Source organism: Oncorhynchus gorbuscha, linkage group LG18 (genome assembly GCF_021184085.1).
Source record: "Oncorhynchus gorbuscha isolate QuinsamMale2020 ecotype Even-year linkage group LG18, OgorEven_v1.0, whole genome shotgun sequence".
Lineage (NCBI taxonomy): Eukaryota > Metazoa > Chordata > Actinopteri > Salmoniformes > Salmonidae > Oncorhynchus > Oncorhynchus gorbuscha.
In genome coordinates this window covers 69,029,457-69,050,706 of record NC_060190.1, presented here as the reverse complement: position 1 = coordinate 69,050,706, position 21,250 = coordinate 69,029,457, and the positions used below count along the sequence as shown (strand labels likewise).

Sequence of the window (21,250 nt, the reverse complement as noted above, 5' to 3'; positions counted from 1 at the left end):
TTTTCTATGGACCTAAAGCGAGGCGACCATCTATGTCGGCGCTTCTTGCTGGATGCACACTGTTTGCATTCTCTCAACCAGCTTCATGAGGTAGTCACCTGGAATGCATTTCAATTGACAGGTGTGCCTTGTTAAAATACATTTGAGCCAATCATTTATGTTGTGACAAGGTAGCGGTGGTATAAAAATATAAAAAATTCTGTATTATGGCAAGAATATCTCAAATAAGCAAAGATAAACGACCGTCCAATTAAGACATGAAATTCAGTCAACCTGGAAAGTTTCAAAAACTTTGAAAGTTTCTTCATGTGCAGTTGCAAAAACCATCAAGTGCTATGATAAAACTGTCTCCCATGAGGACAGACACAGGAAGACCCAGAGTTACCTCTACTGCAGAGGATACGTTCATTAGAGTTAACTGCACCTCAGATTGCAACCCAAATAAATGCTTCAAAGAGTTCAAGTAACAGACACATCTCAACATCAACTGTTCAGAGGAGAATCAGGCCTTCGTTGTCAAATTGGTGCAAAGAAACCACTACTCATGGACACCAATAAGAAAAAGAGACTAGCTTGGGCCAATAAACACGAGCAGTGGACCTTAGACTGGTGGAAATCTGTCCTTTGGTCTGATGAGTACAAATCTGAGATCTTTTGTTCCAACCGCAGTGTATGTGTGAGATGCAGAGTATGTGAATGGATGATCTCCGCATGTCTGGTACCCACCGTAAAGCATGGAGGAGGTGGTGTGATGATGTGGGGGCGCTTTTCTGGTGACACTGTCTGTGATTTATTTAGAATTCAAGGCACACTTAACCAGCATGGCTACCATCCCATCTTGTTTGCACTTTGTGGGACTATCATTTGTTTATAAACAGCACAATGACCCAAAACACACCTCAAGGCTGTGTAAGGGTTATTGTAGCAAGGAGAGTGATGAAGTGATGCATCAGATGTCCTGGCCTCCACAATCACCCAGCCTCAAGCCAATTGAGATGGTTTGGGATGAGTTGGACCACAGAGTGAAGGAAAAGAAGCCAACAAGTGCTCATCATATGTGCGAACTCCTTCAAGACTGTTGGAAAAGCATTCCTCATGAAGCTGGTTGAGAGAATGCCAAGAGTGTGCAAAGCTGTCATCAAAGCAAAGGGTGGCTACTTCGAAGAATCTAAAATTTAAATACGTGACTCAACACCTGGATTTGGTCTTACATATATAGAAAAATGTGAAATTTTGTTTTTTGCATAGGATAAAAGTAGAGACTCAGAGCTACAAAATGGTATATCATACACTGCATTTGAGGAACGATGTGAAAGTAATTCTGATTTGAAAGTTTATCAACTTGTAAACTCACTTTTGAGAAAATCACCTGTATATGTTTTGGAATCTAGTGAAGAGCTCTTCTTTGTCTACACCCATTCAGCATTGTTCACACCTTCTTAACTTCTTGGCGCACCCATCCCTTTAGCGGGATAATTTTCGTCAACATCCGCTGAATTGCAGAGCACCAAATTCAAATAAAATTTCTAAAAATATTACATTTTCATGAAATCACAAGTGCAATATAGCAAAACACAGCTTAGCCTGTTGTTAATCCAACTGGCATGTCAGATTTCAAAAAAGCTTTTAGGCGAAAGCAAACCAAGCATTTATGTAAGGACTTCTCTCTCAGCAGACAAAACATTACAAACAGCTAGCAGCAAAGTAGATTGGTCACGAAAGTCAGAAAAGCAATTAACTGAATCGCTTACCTTTGATGATCTTCAGATGTTTGCACTCACGAGACTCCCAGTTTCACAATAAATGTTCCTTTTGTTCCATAAAGACAATTTTTATATCCAAAATACCTCCATTTGGTTGGCGCGTTATGTTCAGAAATCCACAGGCTCGAGCAGTCACGACCGGGCAGACAAATTCCAAATAGTATTCATAAATTTTGTAGAAACATGTCAAACTTTTGTTATAATCAATCTGCACGTTGTTTTTGCAATAAATAATAAATAATATTTCAACCGGAACGTAGAATTTTTAATAGGGGAGAGAGAGAAAATGTCTGCTCCAAGCTGCTTGCGTATGCAAAACTCTGCTGGCCCAGCCATCCAGTGACGCGATGTGGTCTTTCTCATTCATTCATCAAAATAGAAGGCACTTACTTCCTCTTTGGATTTTCCTCAGGATTTCGCCTGCAATATCAGTTCTGTTATACTCACAGACAATATTTTGACAGTTTTGGAAACTTTAGAGTGTTTTCTATCCTAATCATATTCTAGATTCTGGGCCTGAGAAATAGGCAGTTTCATTTGGGTACGTTTTCAGCCCACCCGTCCTGTTTCGCTCTCGGAGTGCACACTTGACGCTCTGGTCAATGATTTGTTTACCCCTGGATAACATGAAAACAGCCTAACCAGCCCTGCTGGCAAAAATATCATTACGCTTCTTGGCAGATGTTTACGGACCAAATGTAACAATTTTATTTTTATTTACAGATGGTGTATAAGTTTGTATTTAAGGCACAAAAACCGAACATGTTCGAGAAGGTATTTCTGCCCCCAAAAAACGCATTTGATTAAAAAAATCAAGTTTCAAGTTCAAACGGCTCTCCTGTGAAGCTGTGACTTGCGACATATGCCTAGTATCCTGAATCGGTTCACACATATGTATACATTTGTTTAACACTTTTTTTACATGATTCCATATGTGTTATTTCATAGTTCTGATGTCTTCACTATTTTTCTACAATGTAGAAAATAGTAAAATAAAGACAAACCCTTGAATGAGTAGGTGTGTCCAAAATTGACTGGTACTGTACATTTGCCAAGATTTCTAAAAAATAGTTTTTGCTTTGTCATCATGGGGTATTGTGTGTAGATTGTTGAAGGGAAACATTGATGTAATCATTTTTGAAGAAGGCTGTAACTTAACGAAATGTGGAAAAAGTCAAGAGGTCTGAATACTTTCCGAATGCACTGTATAGGCCTAGTACCTACACACATGTGCACACGCAGCCACACACACACACATTAACACCTCCAACTGAATGGCTAATGAGTTGCCTTGATCAAGTCAAGCTGTGTTTACAGGTACAGCACGGGAGGAAACTAAGACTTGGTAGGCTACCAGGCACTCCATAACCGACACTCGTCAAAACCCCTTGCTGAGCTGAGACCCAAGAAGGTGTTTCATCCCCACCGCAGCTTCACCTGCTTACACTGGACGTAAAATAAGGCACATTTCAATCTGGAGCTGCAATTTTGAGCATTTAAAACAACTAACATAAACATCTACCAGACAATAATCACAATACACTGGAAGTAGGGTCCTTACTGTCCATCAAGATAAGGTTAACGGTTAAATAATGTATGTGACTTCGATGATAACACCTATTATGTCATAATGCATGCCTTGCCTCATAGTTTTGATATCAGTGAGAGTCTTGTCTTCTTATCTGGATTGACAGACAGACGCCTGTCAATGGATTGTTATACCTCTTAACCTTCAAAAGAGAGAAAGAGAGGGAGGAAGAAAGAGAGTGAGTGAGTGATAGAGAGAGAGAGAGAAGGGTGTGTCTCAAAAGGCAGTGCTGTTCAAACTGCAGCTTGTGTCCTCTCACACAGTAGATGGGGCCCTCTACTGGTATGTTAGTGAAACTGCTTCCCTCCACACCTGGCACACCACACCGCAACACAACAGCCATCATCATATCCTCTATTCAGTTGGAGTGTGTGTATTCACTAGGAACCAAACAGAAAGGAAATGGGAGCAACTACCTCAACCTGTCAAATAAAAAACTATTATTTACATTGCCAAACCTTTTCCATTTCAAAACGTTTCGCTACGGAGTGCTCTAATGAATACCCCCTTGAACAGGAGGCTGAGCCATGACAGAATATAGCTTCTGGCCTATTGAATGAGAGAGGGTCCTCCATGCAGCACTATAAAGACCTGCCAAAGACCCCTTCTGGAATCAATTCAATTATCTAATTTCCCCCCTGAAATTCATCTAATGGCGTATTATTGGCCCAGAAGATAGAGGAGAACTGTTGTCATTGAAGGAAATGGATCTTAAAATGGATATCCTTATTTAGACCCTTTATGTGACATGACATCATCACAAAAAGCCGATGTGAGCATTTAGTAAATGTATTCACTTTTCAATATATATATATTTTTTTACTGTTGTTGTTGTTTTAATCACCAAGCATTGGAATCCAACACTGGAAATGCTGAGTTTTAACCTTAGTTAAAGCAGACCATATATTCTCTAGGGAACAAAAGCAGTACTGTTGAAAAGTACCGTGTGTTGGGAGGAAGGGTCAGCTGATTGCAGAGATGTCCTAACAACAGACAAAGACTAGGCATTATACCCTTCTGACAAAACAGCCCATCCACATTCACATCATGATCACGTCTTCCAGTGCAGTTGTCAGTAATCATAAAATGATATACCATTGCTCTATAGCGTTTGCTATAGTACCAGCCATAATTTGTGTTTGTGGTAATATTTGTTTGTGTGGTAATATTAGAATTAAGGCCTAGTTAAATATTTTAACAAAATATCTATGACACTGGAACACAGTTAATATTACGTTATATTATTATTAGACTATGTGTTATTATTAAGCAATACGGCCTGAGGGGGTATGATATAGCCAATATAGAATACCTCAGCTAAGGGTTGTTCTACGTTCCACGCAACGCGTAGTCCCTGGATACAGCCCTTCGCCGTGGTATATATTGGCCATATAGCACAAACCCCAGGTGCCGAATTGCTATTATAAACTGGTTACCAACATAATTACAAGAGTAAAATGTACATGTTTTTTCATACCAGAAAGCCGTGATATTCCACGGCTTTCTGCCAATCAGGATTCAGGGCTCGAACCACCCAGTTTATAATTATTATTTGAAAACATGGCACTTGTAGAATATCTCAGAAAGCATTTGGTCTACGTGCATTGACGTTCAGATAATTGACATATTTCCCATATAATTTTGAGAACACCTTCAATGTCAAAATATCCCATAGCAAAACTAGTCCAATTTAAACCTCAATCAATTGCTTACTTTAAAATGGCTATATAATATATAATCCAAAGCATCACAGAAGACACTGCAATCCAGTGCCAAGCACATTGTTATTATGAGGTCAGAAGCTATCCTCCCTGAGCTCTAAGCTCTGCCTTCCACACCTGAGAGGGAATCTTGGCAAAGCTGCTTTCAAGAGCAGTGCCAAAAGGAAACACTCACCAGAAAGAAGACTTCTGGCTACTAGTCAAGATCTTCTGGGCTCCATGTAAATAGACTGGATTGGACCAACACTCCCACTCCAGGTCTCCATTCGAAAAAGGTCTTCTGATATCAATGGGTAAAAAAAATTATCCAATGATTAATCACAACTCTTCCTCTTCTTCACAATGTAACAATGTAACAATGGACCTCAGACCAGTTCCTTCCTCTCTTTCGTATGTCTTAATCCACTGATCTATGTCTCTCTCTCTCTCTCTCTCTCTCTCTCTCTCTCTCTCTCTCTCTCTCTCTCTCTCTCTCTCTCTCTCTCTCTGTCCCTCAGTCTCTTGGTCTCTCAGTCTCTGCCCCCTCCCAACATACACACAGACAATCCCGTAGCCTACTACACTACAAGTCAGAGCGGATGTCCAGGGGCCTAGCTATAAATAGGTTTCTTCGGTGTAGAATGTCTCTTCCTATGAGAGTGAGGAGCATGGAGGCTGGAGGAGCCTGTTAGACCAAGCATCGCTCTCTCCAGCCTGATCCAGGCTGTATCACAACCGGTTGTGATTGGGAGTCCCATAGGGCAGCACACAATTGCCCCAGTGTCGTCCAGGTTTGGCCAGTGTAGGCCGTCATTGTAAATAAGAACTGACTTGCCTAGTTAAATAAAGGTATAAAAAAATACAAGTAGGAAAAAAAGTAGGAATGAATTAGAAAGCAGTTGCTTATTAATAAATTGCTTATCAACAGATAGTTTGTTGATACTATGACCATCTGTAGAGCATATCTGTAGAGCATCTACAAATGGACTATCCGGACTATCCAAATAAAATGCGACCTGGGTTGTTAACTCATATAGCTAGATAATATAGCTGGTATATTTATATATATATATATATCAGGGGATAATATAGCTGGTCCATACTGAAGCAATTTCTGTGAAGAGAGTGCAGTCTGCTGGTATGAAAGTAGCATTAAAGTTGGCCTAGGCGTACTTCACTAACATATTTAGTTTGTGCTCCTCCATCCCGCAATGCAAATTCAAAACCAAATAACATTTTATGTCACATGCGCCGAATACAATGGGTGTAGACTTTAGCATGAAATGCTTGCTTAGGAGCCCTTCCCAAAGATACAGAGTAAAAACAAATATATATGTAGTAACACAAGACAAATAAAATGCACATTAATGAAGCTATATACAGGGAGTACCAGTACCAGATCAATGTGCAGAGGTACGAGGTACTTCAGGTAGACATGAAGGAAGGGTAAAGTGACTAGGCATCAGAATAGATCATAATAAGAGTAAAATAAAGAACAGAGTATCAGGAGCATATGATGAGCAAAACATCTGTCACTCAGTCAGAGTCTAGATATTTTGGAGGCTCAAGATGGCGGCATGAGAGGTCATTACATTTCTAGCTGAGGAACAATTTTAGGCTGTAGTTGCAACAAAACAAATGTATTTAGCCATACAATGTAGCCGTTTTGAATTGTTTTGTAATTAATCAAGCCATTGAAATATATTTTTTATGATTTCCAACCAACAAGCTAGCTATCAAAAAGTTTCAGCGTGTTTAGCTAACATTAGCTAACATCTTCATATAAACTCAGCAAAAAAAGAAACGTCCTCTCACTGTCAACTGCGTTTATTTTCAGCAAACTTAAACATGTATAAATATTTGTATGATATTTGTATGGCTAACAGAAATTGAATAATGTGTCCCTAAACAAAGGGGGGGTCAAAATCAAAAGTAACAGTCAGTATCTGGTGTGGCCACTAGCTGCATTAAGTATTGCAGTGCATCTCCTCCTCATGGACTGCACCAGATTTGCCAGTTCTTACTGTGAGATGTTACCCCACTCTGCCACCAAGGCACCTGCAAGTTCCCAGACATTTCTGGGGGGAATGGCCCTAGCCCTCACCCTCCGATCCAACAGGTCCCAGACATGCTCAATGGGATTGAGATCCGGGATCTTTGCTGATCATGGCAGAACACTGATATTCCTGTCTTGCAGGAAATCACGCACAGAATGAGCAGAATGGCTGGTGGCATTGTCATGCTGGAGGGTCATGTCAGGATGAGGCTGCAGGAAGGGTGCCACATGAGGGAGGAGGATGTCTTCCCTGTAACGCACAGCGTTGAGATTGCCTGCAATGACAACAAGCCCAGTCCGATGATGCTGTGACACACTGCCCCAGACCATGACGGACCCTCCACCTCCAAATCGATCCCACTCCAGAGTACATGCTTCGGTGTAACGCTCATTCCTTCAATGATAAATGTGAATCCAGCCATCACCCCTGGTGAGACAAAACCGCGACTTGTCAGTGAAGAGCACTTTTTGCCAGTCCTGTCTGGTCCAGCGACGGTGGGTTTGTGCCCATAGGTGAAGTTGTTGCTGGTGATGTTTGGTGAGGACAGTAAAATTGACCAAATTCCATAAGCAGGCACTATTAACTTGAATGTTGGCATTTAAACATAATTTTTCCCCTCACAGATACTTTCTATGGAACAACAAAGATATACGATTTAAAAATAACTCTCTTTTGTTTCGTAACTGGTTTGAGAATACAATTATTTTGGTTGGTCAGTTGCTGAATGAGGATGGATATCTACTCTCATATGGGGAATTTCTTGATAAGTTTAGAATTCCAATAACCCCGAAAGAATATGCAATTGTTTTTGATGCACTTCCAAGGGGGGTTGTATTTCTTTTAAATTCCTCTGTGATTGATGTAAGAAACAATGGGGAAAAGCAGGGAAAATTCCTAACAAATAATGTATCAGTAACAAGGTAAAGGAAGTTTCATTTAAAATGTTACATATAATTTATCCTGTTAAACATGTTTTGGAAACATTAAAGCTGAATATTGAATATAATTGTGATTTCTGTGGAATGATGAAGGAGACCATTTGTTTTTTTACCTGTATTTATAGTATACTTTTTGGATTGACATACAGAACTTTGTTACAGAACAACAGGCCAGTGGGGCACTTAGAAAAGCAGCAGGCAGGGGCAACTGGTACGGAAGATGATGATTTAGGTGACCCAGACACAGGCCCAAAACAAGTTAAGATGCCCTTGACCGTTCTGGATTGCAAAACTAAAAATACACACAAGACACAGCAACAGAAGAGTAGAGAGAGACAAGACACAGAGGAATAGGATATTTAACTAGGCAAGCCAGTCAAGAACAAATTGTTATTTAAATGACGGTCTACACCGGCCAAACCCGGACGACGCTAGGCCAATTGTGCAACACTCAATCACAGCCAGTTGTGATACAGCCTGGATTCAAACCAGAGTGTCTGTAGTGACACCTCTGAAACTGAGCTGCAGTGCCTTAGACCGCTGCGTCACTCAGGATATGATGGAAAAAGACACCAGACAAGACACAGAGACAGCAACAGAAGAATAGGATATGATGGAAAGAGACACCAGACAAGACACAGAGACAGCAACAGAAGAATAGGATATGATGGAAAGAGACACCAGACAAGACACAGAGACAGCAACAGAAGAATAGGATATGATGGAGACACCAGACAAGACACAGAGACAACAACAGAAGAATAGGATATGATGGAAAGAGACACCAGACAAGACACAGAGACAGCAACAGAAGAATAGGATATGATGGAAAGAGACACCAGACAAGACACAGAGACAGCAACAGAAGAATAGGATATGATGGAAAGAGACACCAGACAAGACACAGCAACAGAAGAATAGGATATGATGGAAAGAGACACCAGACAAGACACAGAGACAGCAACAGAAGAATAGGATATGATGGAAAGAGACACCAGACAAGACACAGAGACAACGACAGCAGAATAGGATATGATGGAAAGAGACACCAGACAAGACACAGAGACCGCAACAGAAGAATGGGATATGATGGAAAGAGACACCAGACAAGACACAGAGACAGCAACAGAAGAATGGGATATGATGGAAAGAGACACCAGACAAGACACAGAGACCGCAACAGAAGAATAGGATATGATGGAAAGAGACACCAGACAAGACACAGAGACAGCAACAGAAGAATAGGATATGATGGAAAGAGACACCAGACAAGACACAGAGACAGCAACAGAAGAATAGGATATGATGGAAAGACACCAGAAGAACAGAACAGGCCATAACAGAAGAGGATATACAAATGAGATAGTAACAAACAACAACCTATGACAACAGCAGACAACCTATGACAACAGCAGACAAGACACAGAGACAGCAACAGAAGAATAGGATATGATGAAAAGAGACACCAGACAAGACACAGAGACAGCAACAGAAGAATAGGATATGATGGAAAGACACCAGAAGAACAGAACAGGCCATAACAGAAGAGGATATACAAATGAGATAGTAACAAACAACAACCTATGACAACAGCAGACAACCTATGACAACAGCAGACAAGACACAGAGACAGCAACAGAAGAATAGGATATGATGAAAAGAGACACCAGACAAGACACAGAGACAGCAACAGAATAATAGGATATGATGGAAAGAGACACCAGACAAGACACAGAGACAGCAACAGAAGAATAGGATATGACGGAGACACCAGACAAGACACAGAGACAACAACAGAAGAATAGGATATGATGGAAAGAGACACCAGACAAGACACAGAGACAGCAACAGAAGAATAGGATATGATGGAAAGAGACACCAGACAAGACACAGAGACCGCAACAGAAGAATGGGATATGATGGAAAGAGACACCAGACAAGACACAGAGACAGCAACAGAAGAATAGGTTATGATGGAAAGAGACACCAGACAAGACACAGAGACCGCAACAGAAGAATGGGATATGATGGAAAGAGACACCAGACAAGACACAGAGACCGCAACAGAAGAATAGGATATGATGGAAAGAGACACCAGACAAGACACAGAGACCGCAACAGAAGAATGGGATATGATGGAAAGAGACACCAGACAAGACATGGAGACACCAACAGAAGAATAGGATATGATGGAAAGACACCAGACAAGACACAGAGACAGCAACAGAAGAATAGGATATGATGGAAAGACACCAGAAGAACAGAACAGGCCATAACAGAAGAGGATATACAAATGAGATAGTAACAAACAACAACCTATGACAACAGCAGACAACCTATGACAACAGCAGACAAGACACAGAGACAGCAACAGAAGAATATGATATGATGAAAAGAGACACCAGACAAGACACAGAGACCGCAACAGAATAATAGGATATGATGGAAAGAGACACCAGACAAGACACAGAGACAGCAACAGAAGAATAGGATATGATGGAAAGAGACACCAGACAAGACACAGAGACCGCAACAGAAGAATGGGATATGATGGAAAGAGACACCAGACAAGACACAGCAACAGAAGAATAGGCTATGATGGAAAGAGACACCAGACAAGACACAGAGACCGCAACAGAAGAATAGGATATGATGGAAAGAGACACCAGACAAGACACAGAGACCGCAACAGAAGAATGGGATATGATGGAAAGAGACACCAGACAAGACATGGAGACACCAACAGAAGAATAGGATATGATGGAAAGACACCAGACAAGACACAGAGACAGCAACAGAAGAATAGGATATGATGGAAAGACACCAGAAAAACAGAACAGGCCATAACAGAAGAGGATATACAAATGAGATAGTAACAAACAACAACCTATGACAACAGCAGACAACCTATGACAACAGCAGACAACCTATGACAACAGCAGACAAGACACAGAGAAAGTGACAGAAGAGGGCAGATGGAGAGAGAACTGAGGTGGGTTGAGCACACAGAGGACTGTATCACTTCAAGCTGCTCTTTAGATTCTAATTCATTTAATTTATTTTCACAAATTATAAGTGATGCAGATGCAGGAATGTCCACATGCAGGAATGCCCCAAATTGCGGTCCGTATTCACATTATTGGTATTGGTACACTGTGTTGTTTGGTTTGAGCCTCATGTATAAAATTAGCTAATAAATTGTTGGTAAGAGTACTCACAGGTATGTTGAAAGGGGGTTTACCTGGTATATGGTCTGCTGTAGGCATATGGTTGTGATTGTTTTTATTGAGGTATTGTGCCTGTGTCTGTTTAAATAATTAGATTTGTCCCCTGACTAGTTTGTGGGCCACTGACATTGGTTTGCTCAAGGGGCGGACTGGCCATCTGGCATTTCGGGCAATTGCAATTATCTGGCTAACACTGAGTACCTCAAGTGAAAAAATGGGCCAATGTGTTAGGGGGCTTTCATATCAAATTGGTTTGAAGACGTATTTCCCAATTCTGGAGTGTTTATGCTTCTTGATAATCATAGATGGATTTAACGTGAACATTTTTCTCCGATAACCAAATCACTTGCATGAACACAGTTTTGTTTAGGCATTTAGTTTGTTTCACATTTGGCCATTTAAAACCAGCTGGACAAAACGTTTTTTTTTTTTAAATACAATGTAACAAATCTAATCTAACTCTGATTTTAATTATAGCTCAGAACTATGTGTGAAAACGCCTTTAGAAATGCCATGGCCGATTTCTGGCCCCAGTCCGGCCCTGGTATGTTCAAAGGTGTGCGCTCCTATGCCTGTGTTTAGACACGCAGCCCAACAAGTATGACCTTTTTCACAAATTGGTCTTTGTTCCAATCAGATCTGATGTGAAAAGATCTGATGTGACAGTTCAAAAGACCCCAAAAAATCTGAATCAGGCTGCCTGACTGGGAGAGGTGACTATATTTTGCACAGGTAGGTGTCTGAGTTTGCTCATGGGGAGGCTGAACAGAGACAGGAGGACACTACCTGTGTCAGGACCCGGTTATGAACCCGGGTCCCCGGAGTGAGAAACAGTCACTTAACCAACTGAGCCACGAATAGTCAGCAGAACTCAGAAGATGAGGCAGACACAGCAGTACTTGAGACGGTGTATTTAATGAAGTAAAAAGTGAAGTCCTTCAAGAAAACATGCAACTCCACAATCTCAAAAGGAATTCCACAAGAACAAAGGTAATCCTCCAAGACAAAAAAGGTAAATCCACAAGGTGGTAGGTAAAGCATAAAAAGCAATCAAAAATAAATAAACAAGAACAAAAAACAGAATTCCACACAAGAGTCCACCGGGATCAACAATAGTTCACAGAGTACTAGGGCTGGGTGCTAACATACAAACACAGAGCAAAGAACTGAGTAAAACTAAGGGTTTAAATACAACCAGGGGAAACGAGGCACAGGTGCAAATAATAATGGGGATCAAGGGAAAACAAAAGGTCAAAAAGCACAATGGGGGCATCTAGTGACCAAAAACCGGAACAACCCTGGCCAAATCCTGACAACCTGTTAGTTATATTGTCAGGAATGCCTGCTTAGGGTTTTCAGTGTTTCTACATTCTTTTTGTTCATATTTGTAAATATTTTTGCCAATTTTGGTTAATTTTGTATCACCTTTTATTTCATCAATCTTCACATCAATTTCCCTCCTTTCATTTTGCCTCCTACTGTGTCATGCATGCCATTTTCACAGAGCTATTGAGTCAATGTAACTTCTCTCTCGCTCTCTAAAAATGTCTCTCTCATAGCACGTTTCTCCCAACAACCATATTTAGGCTAGGTAACATTATTTATCTTCGTGCTCCAAAATTCCCAAATAATTGTAGGCTTACTTTTAAACTTGAGCTCCACCTAATAGCCCCGCCCCTGGAGAAAGTGAGTAATCCTTTCAGCAAACATTCCTGCAGTCTGCAATCATCATAACAAACACCTTGTTAGGCAGTGGCCAGCACTCAGCACTTCACTGACTGGAGAACTCCACAAACCAATCTAGTACTGCAGAAGCTGTTTTATCGTCAAGCCATAAAATACTATGTTTTGCTTTGCATATCATAGCTCGCTCTTGGTAAGAAGAAGTCCTTACAACATGAGTCTCACACGCTGCCTGGGAGAATCATCTTGGCTGTGTTATACCTTAGTAAATGTTACCAGACCATTGTGGATGTGACTGATTGGAGGTTATTGGATTTGAAGAAGATACAGTAGTTAGGTAATTTAATGGTGCTGCTACCCATCACAGGAAGAGGGCAGTAAAACCAGATTGTAGAAGGAGGCTGTTTTGGCTTCACTGGCCTGCTGGTCTAGATTATGTCTAATCTCCTCTTTCCATCATACCATCCCCTTTCCTTCCCTCTCTTTCTGCCTCTTTCCCTCTTTCTCTTGCCTCGTTTACACTATGCCTTAACGTGACTTTTGTGATCTAATCAATAAGGTTTGACGTGCCTACACCCATAATTAAAATGTGCCTTATCCGTCAGCTGTGACCTCATTGTGACCAGATTATCTGATGCCTCCCTATACGCAAATTATTTGACAGACATTCTTTCAAAATAATATGAATGTATTTATTTTAAGACTATTACTGATGCCATAAGTCAATAGTGCTTACTCTCAATGATTTTAGAGGTCATGATAATGATTTAAATGGTTTGACCATCCAGGTCTGTTTACACTTGATTGATATCCGGACACAATATCCGGACAATGCGTGCCTGACTACCTCTGGAGTTAGTCAGGAAGTCACAATCAGACCACAATGTGTCTTTTAATCATTTACTCCTGTCTAAAAATGTGGGCACAATCAGAATGTGGACAAGATCAGGACAAAGGGCTGCATGTCAGCACCATATATAAACGGGGCTTCTCTCTCTCTCTCTCTCTCTCTCTCTCTCTCTCTCTCTCTCTCTCTCTCTCTCTCTCTCTCTCTCTCTCTCTCTCTCTCTCTCTCTCTCTCTCTCAGCCTCTCTCTCTCTCTCTCTCTCTCTCTCTCTCTCTCTCTCAGCCTCTCTCTAACCCTGTTTCTGCATTTCTCTACCTCTCTCCCCATCTCTCTCACAAATCTGCTTATCTCTCATGTCTCTTCCTCTTTACCTTCGTCCTCTCTTTCTCCTCCCGCTCTCCATGGCTCTCTTTTTTAGTCTACGTGTGTATCCAGCAGACTCCTCCTCCCTCAGTCCCAGCCTTGCTTCTTTCTCTGCTGCTGTCTTAGACTGAAGCCTGTCCTGAACTCGTCTGAGCTCCACTCATCAGAGATCACTCTACGACCAGGGTGTATCTGCCAGGCCACACAGACACACAAAAAACAACAGGTAAGATGGGACCATCCTCAACATCTACGGGCTACTGTAACCACTGCTTTCATGATGTATAGAATACAGTTACAGAACACAGATAACACATTCAAAACTTTTATTCCTATCCGGGACTGCACATTCTTCTGCTTTTTCACTTTCAAAGCCTGAAGTGTGGGTTTGTGAGCAGTGAGTGTATTCTGAAACTTTTTCATACTGCTGAGTTTCTGCCAAGAGTATAACTTTGAGAACTGTATCTATGTGAGTTTGAAGGGTAGATCACATCTGTTGCTCTAAAAACAGCATTTTAAGAGTTCTATTTCCTGAGAATCTGCAGGAAAGAAGTCTCAGAACTCAGGATGTGATATGATGAGTAACTTTCGTGTAGAGTACTGTACTGTATGTACAATACAGATGTAAGATCTTAATTTGATCACACTACAGTTGCTGAGAATATTTCTGCACAGCAGGAAATGCAAACGTGTAGTGTATTCAAGGTTTTCCACTTAAATATTTCAGACTTGATTTACCCTAATGACAAATGTACCATTAATTATAATCCACATAATATTGTACATTTCCTATTGCTGCAGGATCACTTTCCTGCTGTAGCAAACTGGCTCAAATTAAGATACTACATCTGTATGTCGCAAGACCAGCTTCCTATGCAATGTGTTGATCAAAATTATCTCTGTTTCTCAGTACTCAAGTTTCACTCTTAACCCTTTATATAGGAAAACAGATGTTGCAATAAATGATCTTGTTATTGTGGTAACCAGACGATTAGTGTGATAGAGGTGATGTCGGATAATAATCTAAATTGTCAAATGCAGTTGTTTACAATAGACATTTTTCAGCATTTGAATTGTTCTATTGCATTAATTTATGTTATCTAATGCCTGCCCGGGTCAGTGACTGTTTAAGGCCATGAAGTGGCTACTAACATGGTGGTGTAATTAAAAAAATTAAATGCAGACCATTTCCTGTTTACCCAAATGACAGATTAGAGCCTGTATGTGTGACATCATAGGATTCATATTTAAACAAGATGGAGTCGAGTACAATACACTCAACAGCAATGTATTATTTAAATTCAGCAGTAGTTCTCTATTTAAAGCACAGGAGGTTGGTGGCACCTTATTTGGGAAGGACAGGCTTGCGTTGATGGCTGGAACAGAATTGGTGGAATGGTTTCCATGTGTTTGATTCAGTTCCATTTGCTCCGTTCTGGCCATTATTATGAGCCGTCCTCCCTTCAGCTGATACAATGAGTGTTCTGTATGAGTGGCCTGGAACCTCCCTAACAGTTGTTAAATATCAGGAGGAACTTTGCTGTAGTCAAAGTACTGTAGTCAAGCCCTGCAGCAATTTTGACTCAGAAGGAGTACGCTATAAAAATAGAGTAGCACAATCAATATTTAAACTACCAGTAATGTATTGGGTAAATCACCAAGGTTTATTGTGAAGGCACCGTGTGATGCTGAAACGTTGGTGATTTACTCAATACATTACTGGGAGTTTGACATGTGTGCTCCCTCTCCGGCCTATAGGTCATCAGACTGCTCATTATCCCACACACCTGTCACCATCGGCAAGCGCACCAGCGCCTCATGACACTCACCTGGACTCCATCACCTCCTTGATTACCTACCTTATACATGTCACTCCCTTTGGTTCTTTCCCCAGTTGTTCTTGTTTCTGTTTCCTGTGTGATGTTTGTGGTTTGTATTGCGTTTTGGTCATTGATTAAATCACTCACTCCCTGAACTTTATTTTTCATAGTTTATTCACTGTTAGTCAGCACCTACTGTATACACCAAATAATTTTCTCTGGGTGTGCGCCAGCTCATGCTTTTTTATTTAACTCAGAGGAGTTCATTTTCTGAGTAAATTCCTAAGATACTACACATTTAGAAAGGGTCTCTACAATGGATAACCAGGCTCTGTTGTGTAAATACTGTATGTTCACTCATTTGAAGAGTTCTTGATCACCTGACCAGAAAAGCCCTGGGACCTAGGTACCGTAAAGTCGATAATGGGTTTGCACACAGTTTTTTTGTGGTCAAATCACAAGGTCTGTAGGTCTCCTCCCATCCAATGCGTGTCAGGGACTGTAGATATACACTTAATTTCTATGTCAGGGTCTATTCCCACTGAGTGAGTGTCAAAACACAGGAAGTACAAACCTGCTGCTCTTCTTCTATGTCTGGAACTAAGTCTCCACTGTGACTCCGCAGGATGCCTTTGGGAGGAGGAAATAAGTGCGGCTGCTGCCGGAAGACGGTGTACTTTGCTGAGGAAGTGCAGTGTGAAGGGAAATTTTTCCACAAGTGCTGCTTTCTGTGCAGTAAGTAAACGGAGTGAGGTCCTCTCGTTCTTTCATAAACCACACTGTGACTACCAATGCACCAATTACTCTGAGCTGATATTCAGAGCTCAGGGTGGAATGTGAAGTATTCTGGTACCGAGAGAGGAAGCAGATCATCCAAACATTCTCGGTTCTCATTTGTGTGCCCTTATTTGGAGAGAGAGAAATGGATGTGTCACAGGCCTTGTAGCCCTTCTATGGGAGAAAAGGTACACAGCATGTGTTTGTGTGAGCTAACGAAGCTCATCTCTCACCCACAGAGTCAGAAGATCAAATGTTAACGAACACAGACTGTGGTGGTCACAGTGTCATTTCAATGTCATAAAAGGACTGAAACAAACTGCAAGGTCTGTTTACCTACAAAATGACCTAAGATTGTTAGTGTTGCACTGTAGTGTCTAAACTGCTGGTGTTGCTGCCGATATGGCACAGCATTGACCACTTTAAGGCCAAGCACAGTCCAAAACTTGATTTACCTGTGTTTTAAATATATTTGGAATAAAAAGCTGTTTGAAATGACCACCTGCCATTTCTGCTTGTTATGGTGAGATGGAGTTTCATCCTGCCTAGTTACATCACCAGGTGGTAAATTAGTTATGTAACCTTTATTTAATGACAGCTTAACAGGGAACAGTTGGTTAACTGCCTTGTTTAGGGGCAGAACAACAGATTTTTACCTTGTCAGCTTTCGGTTACTGGCCCACCGCTCTAACCACTTGGCTGCCTGCCTCCCCAGGAAAAGATAAACGGTTGAGTTTCATGTCATTTGAAACCTTACAAACACACTGTCAGAAATTATTCAGGTTGTTAGTAAATTATACTTGAAAATATATTTATATTGACATAAATGTAATCTTTTCTTGAATATAATTAGTACTCGTCCAACCAACCCCCCAACCCCCAAAAATGTATTCAATATAAGATAAAAGTGTAATCTAAATAACTAATATATATAATACAAATAATATTTGTGTTTTAAAACAACTAGAAGGAAAAAATATTCACCTACATTTTCATATTTCCCATAAATGTGAGAATTTGCTCTGTTATCAGAGGATTGTGGGTATTTTTTACTTTACGATACTTTTACACAATGTTGTAAGGATGTTTTGAAGAACGAAAACCACATTTATATATTAGTATTAAAAATGTGTTTTGCTATAAGGTTTAATGGATCATCATGAAATGATATAAAAACCATTGAACAAATTGACGTTCAATGATGAGACCACCCATTCTCACAATTAGTAAGTTCATGCGTTCCACTCTTGACAGAGCCAAGTACATCAAGCTATAATGTTTGCAGCTTTATCTCCAGTTAGTGCATGTTGGAATGAGCACTGCGCTCAACAATTCCTGCTAAAGTGGATAAAAATGTCAAGCTATGAAATACATAAAGCCTTATTTAACACTAAGACACGATCAATGAAAGTAACTAATCAAATATGTATTCAGACATTCATCGCGGTACCTATAGATGCATGTTAGCACTAATGCTAATGCTAAAAATGATTTGCAAGTCTTCTTCTCATAATGCACTGATTGTACTTAAATTGTACTTTTATTTTTTTATTTCACTTTTATTTAACCTATAGGCTAGTTGAGAACAAGTTCTCATTTGCAACTGCGACCTGGTCAAGATAAAGCATAGCAGTGTGAACAGACAACAACACAGAGTTACACATGGAGATAGTTCCTACATGATAGTGATTTGCTTTGTTATCCAACTGATCTTGTGTTATTTCTGTCATAGTTTGAACCCTGTTCATTGCTGCTCTAAGCTATATTTCTAATTATATTACCTCCTACTCTACTCTTAGTGGCATGCAAGAAGAACCTGGACAGCACAACAGTGACCTGTCATGTGGATGAGATCTACTGCAAGTCCTGCTACGGCAAGAAGTATGGGCCAAAAGGCTATGGCTTTGGCGGAGGAGCAGGCACCCTGAGCATGGACACGGGGGCACATCTTGGAATCAGACCTGAAGAGTAAGGAAGGAATCTCAGAGAGTTTAATATTGTATACACTCTATACGAGGAGTGTATTCATTACGTCAATTCTGTTGTAAAACGTTTCTTAAGCAAAAGCAAATGGAATGAGACTGGAAGGGACCTGCCTGAATTTGTCCAATAGAAACTCTTGTTTTGGTAGTGTTTGGATTAATGATTACACCCCAGGGCTTTCACTGCTGATGTTCATCCTTCCCTTCTAATCAGACCTGTGAAACCAGGTGAGTGGAATCTGGTCAGTGACATAGGTCTACCAGGGAGGTCTACCAGGGAGGGGAGGTCTACCAGGGAAAAAACAGCAGTACTACAGACATCAAAGCCTGAATATGTAGAGTAGTCATACCAACCTGTCTTGTCATCCACAGGCCAGCAGCCCACTGTCCCACCAACAACCCCAACGCCTCCAAGTTGGCCACCAAGTTTGGCAGTTCAGACGTGTGCCCGCGCTGTGCCAAGGCTGTGTACTCTGCCGAGAAGGTGCTCGGAGGCGGAAATGTAAGTCTGAGTTTTGGGCTAATCAGGTTGTTTTGAGAGGAAGTAGCTCATAATCTTGCCAACTCAAAACCCTGCTTCTACTAAACGTTGTATATCGTATGTAAAAGTACTAAATGACTACATGTATCTTTTGGCTTTAGAGTTTATGTCAACTGAAATAGATGCAGGGGGATTTGCTGTCTGTGTTCTAATACAAAACAACACTCCTTATCTCTCTCCTTCAGTCCTGGCACAAGAGCTGCTTCCGCTGTGCCAAATGCGGAAAGGGGCTGGAGTCAACCACTGTGGCCGACAAAGATGGAGAAATCTACTGCAAAGGTGTGTATACTCTATCCATGTAAAACAAATGTGTACAAATGTAAACAATGCTACCTTATATAATGTTACTTACCCTACATTATTCATCTCATATGCATATGTATATACTGTACTCTACATCATCGACTGCATCCTTATGTAACACATGTATCACTAGCCACTTTAACTATGCCACTTTGTTTACTTTGTCTACACACTCATCTCATATGTATATACTGTACTCGATACCATCTACTGTATGCTGCTCTGTACCATCACTCATTCATATATCCTTATGTACATGTTCCTTATCCCCTTACACTGTGTATAAGACAGTAGTTTTGGAATTGTTAGTTAGATTACTTGTTGGTTATCACTGCATTGTCGGAACTAGAAGCACAAGCATTTCGCTACACTCGCATTAACATCTGCTAACCATGTGTATGTGACAAATAAAATTAGATTTGATTTGATTTGATTACAATAAATAGCAAAGACACAATTGCCTAAATGCATTCAATTAAAGTGTAGAGTTAACATGAAAATTGCACATACAGTAGTGCATGTAAATACTCTGTTCTGAACTTCTACTTGTTTTAGAATTATTGATAAACACATGTGTAGACAACTCGTGGATTGCCTAGCTAAATAAATTCACAAAAATGGAATGTAAATATACTGGAGAAAAAGCAAAACTTTAGCATCTGTTATAAATGTATATGCCTTTGTATGTAAATACATTCTTATATAAAGTTCATCACCTTTTCATCCACAGCATGTTATGCCAAATCCTTTGGTCCGAAGGGCTTTGGGTTCGGCCAGGGGGCAGGGGCTCTGGCACATGCTCAGTAGAGCTATGGCCTCCTCTGATAGACACCTAGACATTTGGACTGCAAATCCCAGGATTCCCAAACCAACCTCTATTAAATACTGCCATTTCACTACTGCTTCAGTCACAGAGGCTCAACAGCAACACACAGTGCACAGCTTACCCAAATGCTTATCTTGCCAGAAGAGTAAGTTGCTGATGTTTTCTATCTAAGCTCTGGTATTAATGAGGTTAATACTCTGCATGAGAAATGTTTCCTAACCACTATGAGAAAGAAAAAAGGACTTATTAGCCTGTGAAGTTTGACCTAATAAACTCCATTCACAAGAGCGTTCCTTTTAGAATTTTGAATGTACACAAAGTGAGTCAGTGATATGTACAGTCAGATGGACACACCCTGGTTTTGTAGAGTTGTTTGGCTGTTGGCGAGTTTACTTAACAGAGCAAATTATCAGTGGCGGAATGAAAGAACAAAGTCATCATGTACAATTATTGTCCAAGGCTATAAATTCTGGAGAAAACTGGCACTGATATTATCCCATGATATTCACAACACAGTGGATGTGCTGTATCAAAAACTGTGCACATTTAAACACCAAATAAAAAACTAATAGAAAAAAAAACATTGTATTTAATTCAATTATGGTAATGTGAGGAAATGATGTGTTTGAGACATGACAACAGCACATTTGGAAACAAACTAACCCCATTCAAACAACCTGCCAGTGTTCCTTGCAGGGGTGCAACTTTGGTTTTAGAGGTGGGGGACGACATAATATACACTGCTCAAAAAAATAAAGGTAACACTAAAATAACACATCCTAGATCTGAAAGAATGAAATATTCTTATTAAATATTTTTTTCTCAAAAATATTTC

General features: G+C 40.4%; 2 protein-coding genes across 2 annotated transcripts in view; one reads left to right on the top strand and one right to left on the bottom strand.

Moving 5' to 3' along the window:
* The window catches only part of LOC124002853 (neuron navigator 1-like), a 163,662-nt gene extending 158,220 nt beyond the window's left edge, over positions 1 to 5,442 (bottom strand). The window contains exon 1 of the mRNA XM_046310603.1: positions 5,248 to 5,442. The gene's annotated coding sequence lies outside the window, so the exon portion shown is untranslated. The remainder of the gene's footprint in view (positions 1 to 5,247) is intronic.
* Positions 5,443 to 14,099: 8,657 nt separating this feature from the next.
* LOC124003877 (cysteine and glycine-rich protein 1-like) lies at positions 14,100 to 20,996 on the top strand. The gene is made up of 6 exons (XM_046312507.1): positions 14,100 to 14,392; positions 16,612 to 16,721; positions 18,563 to 18,731; positions 19,118 to 19,247; positions 19,472 to 19,565; positions 20,320 to 20,996. Exons 2-6 carry the CDS (start codon positions 16,613 to 16,615, stop codon positions 20,394 to 20,396), a joined length of 579 nt encoding a protein of 192 aa, XP_046168463.1. The 5' UTR covers positions 14,100 to 14,392; position 16,612; the 3' UTR covers positions 20,397 to 20,996.
* The last annotated feature ends 254 nt before the right edge of the window (positions 20,997 to 21,250 follow it).